The following is a 13,800-nucleotide window of genomic DNA, read 5'->3' as shown; positions in this document are numbered from 1 at the left end:
GATTGTTGTAAAACTGTATATATTGTGAAATGAAAAACAGGGTGTATACAGAAATGGAAAACATAGTGTATGCAGAAAAACTCTAATGTTTTTCGGTGTCGTAGAAGGAGATCTCGGAAGTGCAGCGGAGACTGGATCTTTTTCAAGATTGTCGTGCGACGTTGCCCACTCCACCCTGAATTGTGGTTGCACGAGCGAGAATGTTCACGCCTCCGCACTGCTGGTCTTGCAGAATTGTGAGTATGTTGCAGAACGTTGCAAGAGTCGTGGATGGTTGACTCCTCCATTCACGCAGGTCTTCCTCCATCTCCGGCGGCAATGACCACTCAACTAGGGTTTGAAGATGCGGCAGTTTTGGGTTTCTCCATCTATAAATACTGCATCCCTTTGCTTCAGAAAACGAATCTCTCACTCACACTTCTTCTCTTCTTCATCTTCATCTCACCGTGCATTGTTCATCTTCTTCTCTCTTCACCCATTTTATTTTCTTTTACTTTATAATTATTTTTCTGGGTTTTATTGGGTTCTTACTCTTTTAAGAGTAACTTGCTAGTTCTGATCCTCGGAAATTTCCGAGAAGTTCCTGTTGTATCCTGGGGGACTTGTGCAATGCACTGCGGATAAGTCCTTACGGACAATGATCACTCAGGCCTCGGAAAATCAATTTTGTTCGTATTTTAAAGCCTCAACTAGGAGAAGTGTGGGATTGCGGTCGAAAGTCTTTTGTGTAGTCTATGTGGGGTGGAGGAGGAGTCTAATAGTTATTTGTTCTTTGAGTGCAGATTTGCGTGGCTAGTATGGAGTTGTTGCCTTGCATGGCTTGAAGTGCAGCTTGTGTCCCACAATGTTCCACGGCTAAACTTTTCCTAGTTCAGGTTAAGTAACGTTTATGTTTCAATAAATGAGGTGTGGGATGTGATTTGCACTGTAGTAGTAAGCGAGTTATGGAAACAAAGAAATAATATTTTTTAAAGGGGGCGTAGTCGATGTTTCAAAAGTATTTGTCTTGGTTTAATTAAGGGGTTGGTCTTGGGTTACAACCAACTCACACTCTGAGTATTTTTCCTTTTTTGACTGGTGTCTTGGCTCTCTGATTTTTATGAGGATGGTCTTTTAATATTTTTTTCTTCCAGGTGTTTGTTTTTTAGGTGGTTTTTCTAGATCCATGTATGTTTTTTCTCTATAACTGTCTCTTGAAGCGTTTTTTGGTAGGAAAGGCTTAAGGTTATTATTATATATACAGATTGGATCATCCTTAAAGTGATTCATATTTATTATTTTTTATTATTAATAAAAAAAATCATCTCAACATACTTCAGAAACAAATATTATTTTTAATTCAACTTTACTTATTATTGCATTACTAACTTAACATTTTAATTTTGTTTGATTGTCCATGTTATTTTTTATATTTCTTCCATAGCTCTTCACTTAGGCTATCCCTTTGTATATTTTACAAGTTTAATTTGGTCAAATTGTAATTAACATTTTAAATTGCTCTTAATTTATAAAATGAATACAATATTACTCTTTCCAATTAACTGCGATTTGTAAGGAACGATGTTAGCAGGTCATAAACACGTGCCACAATGAAAAGACACAAAAGACACTTCTATCACGAAAAGAACAACATCTAATTGATGCTAAAAACTAAGAAACCAAATTAAAAATATATACTGAAAAATTAAATAAATACATAAATCAGATTGCAGTAATTTAACATTGTATTTATACTTAAAAAAATTATCAAATTACAACTAATTTTAAAATAAAATAACTAGTTATGGTTAGACTAAATAAAAAATTATTTTAAAGATTAAAAAATTATTGATATCTAAAATATTTTTTATTATTAAAAAAAATTATAAAATAATTTTTAAATTAATTCTAATCTATCAAAATTTTATCTACTAATATTTTAGATTTTAAATTCATCTTTAAAAATTAATTAAAATCAATTTAAAATATTAATAATTAAAATCTTAGTAACTAATTTAGATATTAATTTAAAATTTATTTTATAATTTTTTATTAATAATAAAAATCATTTTATTTATAAATAATTTTGTAATCTCTAATTTTTTCTATATTAGTTAATTAATCTCTAACTTTAGTTGTTATTCAATAAAAAAAAAATAGTGTTACTTATAACTCGCAAATACGAAATTTGATGTTGAATGAAAAAAAACTGGTTGTCTCTTAAAGTAAAAAAAATGGGATCCAAATTCGTTAATATAAACTAGCGAACACATTTTTATTATATTAAAATAATATAATTTTGTAAGAATGATATTAAAAAAATAAAAATAATAGAACTTTAAATATATAAAATTTTGTATAAATAATATTAAAATTTTATGTTGTAGTTACTTTTAAATATATAAGTAATTCAATTATTAATACTGTTTTGATATCTAAGGATTATTTGTTTTTGAACTTGGAATTTTCGTTTTTATTCCTTAAAAGTGTTTCAATAGACTGATAGAGGTATTAGTGTCATTGATATCGATTTTAAAACTATTTAACACTATTAAGCATATCATAACACTTATTTTATTAACTAGAAAAAAAATTATTTTTATTTATTAAAAATAAATTTGTCTAATTAAAAAAATGGGATAAAAGGAAATTATCAAATAATATATTTTATATAATGTTAAGGATGATTTTGACATTTGCACGCCCTTCTTTCAATACAAAACACTGCACCCCTATCCCTGTCTCACTTTATTCACACTCATTCATTACTTTTCTTCTGTCACCGATTGCCAATGTTCAAGTTCATGGAATCTGATCAAAACTGGTGAACCAAGAAAATTTGGGTCCACTCTTTCATTCCATTCCCTCTGTTTCTGTTTCTTAGACAAATATAATAAGCCTAAGTTTGAGTCACGTTTTCATCCACCAAAAACTCTTAACTCGTTCACGTGCCACGTAAATTGCAACAAACTCCAACCAATATTACCATTGCACTTGTAGATAACAACAACAATCCAATGAAACGACATGTTACCACCACCGTTTTCATTTCATTCTATTTCATGCCTTTGTCCTCCACTTTTCCCAATTATTCCCATTTATCCAATATATTTACTAATTCAGAAACAAACATTTAAATAATTACAATTCTTTTTACTTTTATCCAAAATTTAAAAACACCTCTTGTGTAATTATAATATTTGAAAAAAAAAACACAAATTATATCAAGATATAAACTATTTTCTGTAAGATTTCGTCTAACTTAGAATCCAAATCCATCTTCCCTACTATTTTATACTCGTCAACATGAGATGAGTATTTTTGGAGTCTGAATGCACCGTTTAAAATATCTCACATTAAATATTTTGTTTTAAGTCAGGCTTTTTTTGGCAACAGTTTACATAGCCACAGTTCTTAATTTCTCTATAAAAAAACGTGTGGATAAATACTGTTTTTCTTTTTTGTATCAGTGCTGAGGGCGAATATTTATCAAACTGCATAAAGTTGTTACAATAACAAACACTTGTCATACATGCAGGTGATGACCGACAACAGTGACGCAGTAACCGAACCGCATGGACCGTAACCGTTACATTTATCTACCTTCGCTATTTTTGTTCTCTTGTTTAATAAATAAGCACGTGCCGTACAAGAATAAAACAAAATATATCCTATGGCGTAGAAATTAGAAAAAGAAAAAATAAAAATCTAATATGGTTTAAATTAAACGATAATTAAAACATAAAATTATTAATGTTCCTTTGGATATTATTTTAATTTAATAGTTTCTCCATTAAATATTTATATAATTCAATTAATTAATTATAAGATTGTCAAGTGTAATTATAAAAAAAGTTGGCTACAAAATAGAACATGGAATTGCCCAGTTGCGAACTGTTTTGGTTGATGTATTATTGATGTTGTTAATAAAGAAACAGTGTGAGAGACGTGATGAGATGATTTTGGTGTTCCAAAAATAGATTTGATTTGGACCTAGGCAAAGAGTATTTCCATACAAGTGGCAAGAAAGGAAGAGTCATGAAAACGTGGCTGTCCAAAGGAGTTTCCTAAAATGGACACTCACAAAGATAAGCTACTCCATCACCTTCCTCTCTTTTTTTCTCATTAAAATACTCTTTCTCATTTTTTTCCAGCTTCTATAAATTCAACACAGAACACACTTGTGTGAAAACACAACACTTTAACTCCTCACACTCCTTTGCAACTCTTCAACGCTTACCAAACCAAACACACACTTCCAACTTCAAATCAGTGCCATGGGAGATGAAATGGCAAGAGTGAAAGCGGAGATCTTCGACGACAGCGAAAGCGATCTCCACGACGACGTTTTCAGCGAGAGCAAGGCCTCCGGAGTGACGGAAGACCCAACCACGGTTCACGTCAAAGAAGAGGTGGATGACGGCGCCGTCAACGGTTTCATGGATAAGATGCCGAAAACGATGGAAGGGCTGCACGAGATGGGTCCCCCACCGTTCCTCAAGAAGACCTTCGAAATGGTGGAGGACTCCCACACTGACCCCGTTGTGTCCTGGAGTCAAACTCGCGATAGTTTCGTCGTTTGGGACTCCCACGAATTCTCCAAAACCCTTCTTCCCAAATACTTCAAGCACAGCAATTTCTCCAGCTTCGTTCGCCAGCTCAACACCTATGTCAGTCCAATTTTCCACAGTCTTAAGTTTCTTCTATGTCTCCTTAAATTTCTCTGACCTTAACCTTCTATTCTACCTCTCTCTCCTCCCCTTTCTCAAAAATACTGCTCACATCATAAGACATCAAATTTCTATATTTTTTATAATTTTATTGATTAAGATCAAATATTCAAATCTATAAAGAAACCTTTTGATTTAGATCAACTGGTGCGACACGAGTCATTCTTCCAAATTATTAATTTTGAGTTTGAAGTTTTACCGGGCATCTCTGAAACGAAAGTTTTGTAAACTGTATAAATTAAACCTTTGTTTAATAAATTATGATTTCAGAATTTTACTAATTAGTTCGGTCAATTTATTGCAACATTTAATAATATTATAGTTTTTAGTCTGATTGCGTACATAGTAAAGGGTTCTCTGTGAAGTGATTCGATTAATCTGTGTTTAATATCATTATTGTGATGTAAACGAAGTATTTATGGTTGAACGGGTACAGGGCTTCAGGAAGGTTGATTCAGACCGTTGGGAGTTTGCGAATGAAGGATTCCAAGGAGGGAAGAAGCATTTGCTAAAGAACATAAGGAGGAGGAGTAAGTACACCAGACTGCATCAGGGAGCTTTCACTATGGTGAAGCCCGGCGTGGAGGCTGAAATGGAGAAACTGAAGAAGGACCAGAACATTTTGAAGGTTGAAATTCTGAAACTGAGGCAGCAGCAGGAGAATTCGCATGTTCAGCTCACAAATGTTCAGGAGAGAGTTCGGTGTGCAGAGATGAAGCAGTATCAGATGATGTTTTTCCTCACTAGAATGGCTAGAAGGCCCGCGTTTGTTGAGCAGTTAATCCAAAAGATTAGGAGAAAAAGAGAGGTTGATGGTAACGACATGGTTAAGAGGCCTAGATTGATGGGAAACCCCTGCTCTGTACCCTTCCCCAAGACCATGGGGACAACCCCTAATGTTGATTATAGACACCAAACTCATAAACAATTCCCCTCAATGCAATCCGAGCTTGAAGGATTTCTGTCTGAAACTGTGAACATCAGCAAGTTGGAGCACCCAACTCCCTCTCCTTTGGAAGATGAATTATGTAACTCTGTGCAAGGATTAAGGGCCCATGGTTGTTCCAGCGCAAATGCGCCAGATGCTTCTTCTGCCTATCATGTTATGTCAGAAAAACTAATGCGGGAAAATTCTCTAGTTGATGAAGAACTAGATGTCAATGACTCGAATATCTATCTTGAATTAGAGGATTTGATCACTAAGCCAACGGATTGGTCTCTTGGATCTACATTTGGATTGGTGGAGCAAACTAGTTGAAATGATCTCATTAGTGTCGTTGTCCCTTTTGTAGTGGTAATCTTCCTCTCCAAAACTCTGTGAATGTTTAGTTCTGAACAATGTGGTCCATAATGTTGCATTTGGCATTGTATGCAGGGTGCAATTTCAGGTTGCAGGAGTGTGTGTGTGAAGATGCTCTGCTGCTACACATGATGAAGAGCTTAATATTATATGGCTCTTCATTTACCAGCTTTGAAAGTGCAGGACCTAGTTGCTCGCCCCAGCTTTTTATATGATGAAGCGAGACTTTTCATGTTTCTGTTTGGTGGGGTCCAAATTGTTCATATGTTGTATAGCCCTTTCTTCCCTTCGTGTTCCTTTCGTTAACTTAGGGTCTTAAGTCATATATCAGCTTGCTCATAGCTAAGACTTTTAAGATGTAGTACTTAACTATGTAGGTTGTAAATTTGTATTACATAACTTGGTTTATAGTTCAATACTTCCGGCTTATAATCACGTCCCTGTTCCGTTTCAGGCTTTATCTAATTTAACCTGTCCATTCCTTTATCTCCTAGAAATAGTAATCATCAACTTCGTGAATCACTTTAAGATTTAGGTTTTCAAGATAATTTTGGAGAAATCTCTGTTTTCAGAGCTGCTATAATCTGTCTTTTTCCTTGTCTCAGATTTTTGTGAATCACTTCTCTCAACTGAGAAATGTTGTTTTGATATTTCGAAAATCACAACGGTTAGGTTATTCAGTTACAATCAACACATGATTATAATAGTAACTTACACAGAACTTAGTCTTAAGACATTCTACTAGAAACTCGCTCGCTTATAGATTAAAAAGAAGAATATTATTACAAAACATATTTTTTAATTGTAATGGTGGTAATATTAACTTTTCAATATATTTCTTTATTATCATAAAAATGGTGGGTTGTGTTTCATGGAAGCTTACTTTCTTTGACCCCCAGTTTTACATGGGGGTTGTTCTTATTTTGATATGCAAACACAACCATTGCTAGAACTTCCGATTTTCCACTAAACTGAAAAAGGAACAACTCCAATCACACAGCTTTGAATTCCACAACCAACTCATGGTTCATGGTCGTGTCGTGGATATGCATATTGGGAAAACTAAAAAAATTAATGTTGTATCTGCATATACATTTATTTTCTAATTCGAAGGTGTGTTGGAAGATTGGTCGTGGAATTCAAAGACTGCTCTCATTTCTCTCACTTCCAAGTTTGTGACACGTTTAAACTGTGAAGACGCGCTAATCGAGAAGGAGAAGTATTTGTCGTTGTAAAAGCCAAGAGAGTCACAGTCATACACTCATCTTCTTTATTTATATTCAGCAACTAATAACATACCAAAAAAATCAAGAGCAAGAACGGTAAATCATTCTTCTTATGTCTAATAGTTTGAACTTTCTTTTATAACAGGTTCATCAATTTGCACATAGGAACTAAGACATTATTGTTTGTTTCATTTCTTTGATTTTTCTCCTCTTTCAAAATGGTTTCAAATTACAAATTAAAATAACTCTAAACTTTGAGGGGGTATGATTTTATTTTGTGCAGATAAATTGAAGTGCGCAGCTCCATGGGATTATCACTTTCCTTGCTCCAATCTGCGTGGGAAGAAATTGCTGGAAAGTTTCTCTTTTATCTCAACGTTAGCTTTGCTTCCAAAGATGGGACCTTGATTTTAAGGGCATCTAGCTTCAAGAAAGGAGAATAAAAAAACTGGTAATGTTCTGTCAAACGGATCCAGAAGTTCAAACCGGTTAAGGGATGATAGACCCCAATGTATGACCCTTGAAAGATATTTTTCGCTTGTTCAAGATGAGGAGAGCATGGATTGGAATAATCTTGCTAAGGTTTTGGATGGTGATTTAGGTTGATGTTGGGGATGGCAAAGAAATAAATCTTAAGAAGTGGCCAAGGAGCACTCTACAAGGCCAATGCATTAGATATCTTGGACCAGTAAGTTATATCACTTCTAAGCACCACAAGGGCCTTTTATGTGGGGCGAAAACAGAAGGGTACATTCCAACACTCAAGTTTTCTTTCTGGTGGTCCTTGAGGTACAATATACAAAACTGGATGACACAACATAATCATAACCAAACCAAAATCATTATTATAGTTATCAAATTTTGCTACATGCTCAATAATGCAGGCTATTTGGCCATATAGTGGTCATTATCACCCAACAGAACAGAAGAGCATTTCAAAGAATTTGTAAGCTTTCTCGAGGAGCACAAAGTAGACCTCACCAATGTAAAGATAAGTGTTTGGTCCTCTCCAGAATTGCAAACTAGACTACACATGCTACCAACTTACTGAAGCAAATTATGAATATCTAATTGTTGCTTGTTTCATGCAGAGATGTGGTACAGATGATGACAGATACTCCTTCCCTTGCTGGGACTAACTCATTTACTGTCACTGATGAATCACAACAAACTATGGGCCCTACTCTAATTTCTCACACAGGCCCATCGAGTATAATCAATGTGAATAAAGGCAAAGTGGACGAAAAAGATGATGCAGCAACATTTAACCTTTCCAAGAGGTGCCAATTTCTTCTTGCACAATATCAATTCTAACCTATTGTAACCTGCAACTTATCATTTTTTTAAAATTTTCAAAATTATCCTTATTTCGAATTTGAAAATCTAAAATAATAAATATAATTCAAAACTAAAAAAAATATTCTGAACAAAAAAATATGAAATAAAAAATTGAAAATGCATTCTAGATAAAAATTCTAGAATTCAAAAATATGTTCCGAAAATTTAAATCTAAAATATTTTCAGATAAAAGGTTCTAGAAGTCATTTTTATTTACACCCTTCTTTTATTTAAGGTTATTTACGTAGTATTTTTATCATTTTCAATAAGAGGGGAAAATTTCTTCTTGCATCATATCACTTTTAACTTCCATCCTATTATCTTTTAAAATTTTAAAAATATCTTCTTTGAAAATTCAGAATAATAAATATAATTCAAAACTAAAAAAATAAATTTTGAAAAAAAATTCAAAACATAAAATTGAAAATGCATTATGGATAAGAATCTTTGGAATTAAAAAATGTGTTTTGGAAATTTAAATTTGGAATATTTATGGAAAAAGAGTTATAGGATAATTTTTATCCATACTCTCTTTTTATCTAAGGTTATTTTCCTCATTTTTAGGAACATTTTTATCATTTTAAATGGCAGATTAGATGCATGTTAAAATTGATAAGGTTAGGAAAAATTTGCCTAAAGAGCGTTGGAGGAAGTCAATTGACAATTGCTTCCTGCATGCCCCAATTTGTACCCGCACTCTCTCAATTTTTAAAGTGATTATTTTATCTTTCTTTAAAGTGATTTTCAGATTGACTATATTTTTCTAGAAATTATAAAATATATTTTTGGAACACATTCTCCAAAACAAGATAAGATTTCTGAAACAAAATTTGTGGAATAAATTATTTTGTAACACATGAAATACATTTTGAAATAAGTTTTCTAAAATAAATTTTCTTAAACGTATATAATATTTTTGGAATGTGTTCTCCATAATAAATCTTAGAAAACATTTTCTTTGGAACACGTGTTTCGGAGAAAAAAATTCTAGAACAAGAATTTTTTCAGCATTCTCCTCTTTTTCTTCTTTTGTAGCTATGATGGTGCATAAGCGGTGGCAGTAGGGGTGCAGGTTCAGAAATGGAGAGTGCAGGAAGTTATTGCCAGGTTAATTTGTCTCTAAGGCCCATTTCTGCACGCTTGAGCAACTATGGGCCGTATCTCTACATTTTTCTTCCTATATTCCTATTGGCAATTTCTTCCTGCACCCAATCAATTGTGATTGGCACCCGACAAACATTCTAAAACTCAATTTGTACCCTTGTCTTGTCATGTTTATTTTGAAAAAGTTTGTAGGGTGCGCTGATGCAGATGATGTCCTCAAACCTTCGCGCAACAATGGACGACCTTCGTGTTCCTGACTTCGTCTTTGTTTAAGGGGTCCTTCCACTCAACACTACGTTGCTGGAGAAATATCAACCAAGGTGCGAGGATGCGAACGCCCGTGCGAGAGATGGTGTTGGGTGTGTGATTGGGTGCAAAAATTATTAAACCCTAATTTCATTTTCATTAAGGGTAATTCAGTACTTTCACAAATGCAATTGGGTGCAAGTCCAATTTGATTGGGTATAGGGAGAATCAGCCATTCCTATTTTGTTCAAAATACTTAAATTATCTTTGATAGTTTTGGATGATTCTGAAATAGGAGTGTTATGTAAGCAGAAAATATTTACTGAATAGAAAATCTGGAAGAAAAAAAATCATCTCAAAATATCTTTTCTATATTTATAAACTTCTGGAATCATAAAATATTTTTCAGAAATATGTTCTGGAAACATTCCAAAAGGAGAAATCTAAGTCATTTTTAAAAGGGATAAAACAGTCTTTTTCAAAAATAATGGAGTGTAGGGAGAATTTTTTTGGGATGCAAGAAGAAACACCTGCAACTATGACCCAAATCCTTCTAGATGGGCCAAAAGTGAAGATGTCCCAAGGCTTGCATAGATGGGCTTGCCCGGATCAAGAAACCCAATTCCAAGCAGTTAAAAAGAGGCTGCTTCTTCCTGCACCTCCATACCTTCTTCTCTCACCTCCATATATTTTCGTAATTCCAAAAATGCCCCTTTGTAATATTCCGGATTACATAATCCGGAAGTCATTTTTCAAATTTGTAATTAGCTTCCGGATTATATAATCCGGAAGTCTTTTTTCATATGCATGATTACTTTCCGGATTACATAATCTGGAAGTCTTTTTTAACTTCCGGATTATGTAATCCGGAAGTCTTTTTTCAAATGCGTTTCCGGATTACATAATCCGGAAGCTATTCTATGGGGGTGGCACAAGAAGGATAAAATTGTATTTTCATGTTGGGTATGGAGGTGCCAGAAGAAGATATGGAGGTGCAGGAAGAAACCGTCTTAAAAAGATTATGAGATGATAAGACTAACAACAACTTTTCTCTCATTTACCATTTTGTTTCAATATCAACAACACTTTGTACATTATGAGATCATAGTTCTAACAATGGTCACAATAATTACGAACAATCAATTTCTTAATTAAATTTTGATTTGCATTATTTACAAAATAGATAATTTTGGCTTTTTAAATTTTTTCATGTAATCTCTATCCTTTATTTTTAATTACCCATAAATTTAGTCTTTAAAATTTCTAATTATCCACAACCACAATTTATTTCTATATGCAAGTTAAAAAAAGGGTTTGAGTTTGTAAAGAGCAAAATGACTATATTTGTTTTAAGAAGGTTACAATATTATTTTTGACCAAGAAACGAATAAAGTTAGAATCTAAGTGTAACAATGAAAAGTTAAAAACGCACATAAACCTCAGCAGAGTATTATTTTTCTTTTATTTCTCTCTCTCTAACTCTCATCGAATCTCTCTCTTCTCTCTTCATTTTTACTCCATACATCACATCTATTTTAGAATTTGATCGGACCATGTTGTAGCTGAGGAGTTAAGGAACATTTCTACCCGATCAGATTTTCAAACAAAGTAAGTTCATTTATGCTCTAAAGATCTTTTATTCTCAATTTTTTCTTAAGATTTAATCATCAATCTTGATGGGATCAGTTGAAAAGAGTAATTCTCTCAGCTTATTCTATTATATATTGAATTCTTGTTCCGTTTCGATAACTTGCATTAGGGCCATTAAATCTTGAAGCTTATCCAGAGGAGATAAAATTTTAGAAGTTGACATCAGTTGTCATTCTGTTTGTTGAATATCTTGAATGTGTATATCCATGTGGGATCTATTTGATCACTTTATGTTTGGATTTGAAGAAGATTGAATAATAGAAAAATTGATCAATGTAATCTTTTGATTTAATTGTGTATATTATAAAATTTTATTTTTACTAACTTGCCCTTACTTTTCTTGTTGTGTTGTGAACTGTGATGATTGTATTATGTACACGAGCAAATGATCATATAGGTTCAAAGGGTCTGGAAGGCTTGTTTTTTAAACTTATATTTTGTAAATATTTGTATTTCTATAAGTTATTATGAATGTTTTTGAAAAACTCTAAATTTGTATAAAAATATATAAAACTTATATTGTAATAGTTATATGTATTTTTAGGGTGTTACACTAAATATGTCTGTTAAAAATATTCCATATATAATTTTTTTAAGTTATTTAAGAAAGTTGTAGAAAAAGTTTTAAAATAAAACTCTAGGTTATATAATAAAGAAGTATGTACGAAACTATAATCTTAACATCTTTATTATAAACTACAAATGGAACCCTTTATTATAGTTTTAAATCCATGTAATTAATAATTAAGTTTGCTTTATATAATAATTAGGGTGATAAACATACGTGATTAACATATTATAAATTCATGATGCAGGAAAAAACTTTTCTTTTTCAATTACATGACATAGATCATTCCAATCAGTCAAATTGAACACCTCATGACTTCTTCATTAAGTTAATCTCATCTTTTGTTTTTTTATTTTACTTGGAATCACCAAGTCAACTTTAGGTCACTGCCCTACGAGTAATCGAAGATAGTTTGATGTATTTTTAAAAATTAAATTAAAAGGGCTCATTATATTAAATTAATTATTAAAATTTAGATTACTTTAAGATAGACTCGCTTGTACTAGATTAAATTATACTTTATAAATTGAAAAAAATATAAAATGTTAAATAATTTAAAAACAATTTATAATAAATTTGATTCCACTAATGTTATGATACAATTTAACTCAATTAATTCAAAATCACCATATAACTCAGTCAGTTTTATTAAATAATTTATAAACTTTAATTCAAGTTTACAATTATTTAGTTACATTTATGCATTTTACTCATCTATTAATTATTGAGCTGTTTTGTGGTCAAATCACGTCTTCTTATGTTATCAATTATGTTATTTAGGTAATCTAGAAACATTTTATATATATATATATATATATATATATATATTTTGTAAAACGTTGTTAACACTCCATTTTTACGTTTTTTTAAAGAAATATATATTTGTACTTTGATCACCACGCGATTTAAATATTACTTGATCTGAACCTAAATTATGCATTTTTTTTAAACATTATTAGTTTTTTCAACTTTAATGGATTTATTTACGATAAATATTTTTCATGGGACATTTGTGAGAATTGTTTATTTTCGTTTGTTTGAGTTCTAGTTAATTTTATTAAGGGGGTTGTTAAATATATATATATATATATATATATATATATATATATTATTTTACATGGATAATTAATTTGATGTGTAATTATTTATTTAACATGCTTTTCATTTTTCATACAACAAGTTATGTTTTTAATACAAATTGCATTATTTATTTTTGTTCTTAGTACATTAATCAAAGTTTAACCAATCTAAATATACCACGTCTTGATTTATGTAGGTATTGTATCAATTACCGCTAATAAATAATAATACAATATTAAATTTAATTATTTTTTATTACGTCTATTAATAATTTTTTTTTAGTTTTTATCTAATTTAACTTGTTTTATATTTGTGTATTTAAATTTTTAAAAAATAGTGATACATTTAGTTGTTTTAATGCTTTTATTTTATAACATTCAATCAACTAATTCACATTATTAATAATGGTTTATTTAATCTATTACAATTATGTTATCTTGAATTTATAAAGTGTCCTAAAATAACTCCTAATAAGTTAATAATTTTCACATGTGTTTTTAATAATTTAATTTAGAATTTAAATCTTAACAATATCATTTTTTTAGTATAATGTTGAGAGGAATTTTGAAATATTATCTG

The 13,800-nt window shown here is 31.4% G+C and overlaps 1 protein-coding gene across 1 annotated transcript; it reads left to right on the top strand.

Moving 5' to 3' along the window:
- The first annotated feature begins 3,870 nt into the window (after positions 1–3,870).
- Positions 3,871–6,444, top strand: LOC137807216 (heat stress transcription factor A-9-like). Its single transcript, XM_068607717.1, has 3 exons — positions 3,871–4,649; positions 5,146–6,003; positions 6,085–6,444. Exons 1-2 carry the CDS (start codon positions 4,257–4,259, stop codon positions 5,965–5,967), a joined length of 1,215 nt encoding a protein of 404 aa, XP_068463818.1. The 5' UTR covers positions 3,871–4,256; the 3' UTR covers positions 5,968–6,003; positions 6,085–6,444.
- Positions 6,445–13,800: the final 7,356 nt, after the last annotated feature.

The sequence above is a fragment of the Phaseolus vulgaris genome, chromosome 3, assembly GCF_000499845.2.
Source record: "Phaseolus vulgaris cultivar G19833 chromosome 3, P. vulgaris v2.0, whole genome shotgun sequence".
NCBI classification, from domain to species: Eukaryota; Viridiplantae; Streptophyta; class Magnoliopsida; order Fabales; family Fabaceae; genus Phaseolus; species Phaseolus vulgaris.
Note: the sequence above shows the minus strand (reverse complement) of the source record. Positions and strands in the feature narration are given on the sequence as shown.